At 41.4% G+C, this 1,394-nt stretch overlaps 1 protein-coding gene across 1 annotated transcript in view; it reads left to right on the top strand.

The window, feature by feature from the left end:
- The first annotated feature begins 619 nt into the window (after positions 1–619).
- Tis11 (Tis11 zinc finger protein) overlaps positions 620–1,394 on the top strand; it is an 8,115-nt gene continuing 7,340 nt past the window's right edge. The window contains exon 1 of the mRNA XM_011313168.1: positions 620–1,206. Within this exon, the coding sequence (XP_011311470.1) occupies positions 1,150–1,206 (57 nt within the window). The 5' untranslated portion in view covers positions 620–1,149. The remainder of the gene's footprint in view (positions 1,207–1,394) is intronic.

The raw sequence follows: 1,394 nt of genomic DNA, 5'->3' as shown, positions 1-1,394 counted from the left end.
ACAACACAATGCACAGTAATAAAACAATCACTCACCCAGTTAACTACTAACAACTAAACCAAAATTACGACCAAAAAAAACCACCGACATGACATAACCAGAAGTTGTAATTTCCGATTTCAACGATGACTATAAACAATCCCAAATCAATATTCCCAACCTGAAAAAATATGATAATACAAAAAATACAATATAAAATTGAATACAAACATATAATTGTCAAAATAACAATTGCATCCCGCAGTCGCAAATCCGGTCATACGACGGTCACATGACGGTCACGAATAGGTGACACAAAAAAAAAAAATCCTGCCGATCTTTACATGTTTCAGACCCAAAGCACCGGCAACACCGGGTTCCACCGTTGCCAATTCCATTCGGAGGTTCGAACAGGCTTACGAGTCCTCGAAGAAGGGGTTGTCTCGAAGAAAGACCCACAAACACACACATCTCCACAAGAAAAAAAAAATGAGAAAAAAAAAAATAATAATGCCGACCGGTCAAACGATAGTGGGGGCAATTGGCTTCGTGGCGGTTCGGGTGCCTCCGGCGATTGGTCGAGCGGTTGGCGCCGCCCCTCCCCTCTCCGTCGCGATGCGTCTCGTCGAGACTTGAGGCGTCGTCTTTACGCCGGTCTCTTTCCTCAGTCCTCAGTCAGCTCTCGGGCGCTTTGCGAGTCACAACTTGCTCTCCGTGGAGGGATAAACAATTCAACACCGATAAAAAAAAAAAGAAGACACACCAGCAAGACTGAGAACAATTAAATAAACAATTGAATAATAAATAAAACGTCAAGTGCCGAGTATCGTTGAATCGTCGGTGACAAACGGTCTGAAGTAAAATTACTCCGTGAAGTTGAATTCCGTTTCGATTGTGGTCTGATGACAAACAAATGGTCGACAATACTCAACGATAGTGGCAGTTTTACTCGAGTTTGTGTTTAATAATTGCTTCAATTATTATTATTTTTAATTCACCGTTTGTCGACGTTTAACCTTTGATCTCAGTGAGTCATAAACACGTCACGCTGTGATATTGCCACGGGACAAAGGAAGTGAGGACAATTTCAATTTGTTTTATTTTTCTTTTTTTTTTTTGTTCTTGTTGGTGGTTAACTGTTGTGTTTAGCTGGTGATTTTAATCGGCAATATGTCCACTGCCGTCATGAGTACACCCATGTTCGAGTGCACCGAGCATTTGTTCAAGGTAATTATCACTTTTGTTTCTTGCTAGAATTAGTGATTGGGGGATTTTTGCTGTCTTTTTTTTAGGGGGATAGCTTTGGGATTGTTTTGGAATTTGTTGGGAGTCTGAAGGACTTGTTGCTCCATCCCCACTATTCGGTCGGTGCCAAGATGGCGGGTTGTAAGGAAAAACAAACACCAATTTTTGAG

This window comes from Fopius arisanus, unplaced genomic scaffold (assembly GCF_000806365.1).
Source record: "Fopius arisanus strain USDA-PBARC FA_bdor unplaced genomic scaffold, ASM80636v1 scaffold00112, whole genome shotgun sequence".
Taxonomy (NCBI): Eukaryota; Metazoa; Arthropoda; class Insecta; order Hymenoptera; family Braconidae; genus Fopius; species Fopius arisanus.
The sequence above is the reverse complement of the archived record's forward strand: the minus strand, read 5'-3'. Positions and strand labels throughout refer to the sequence as shown.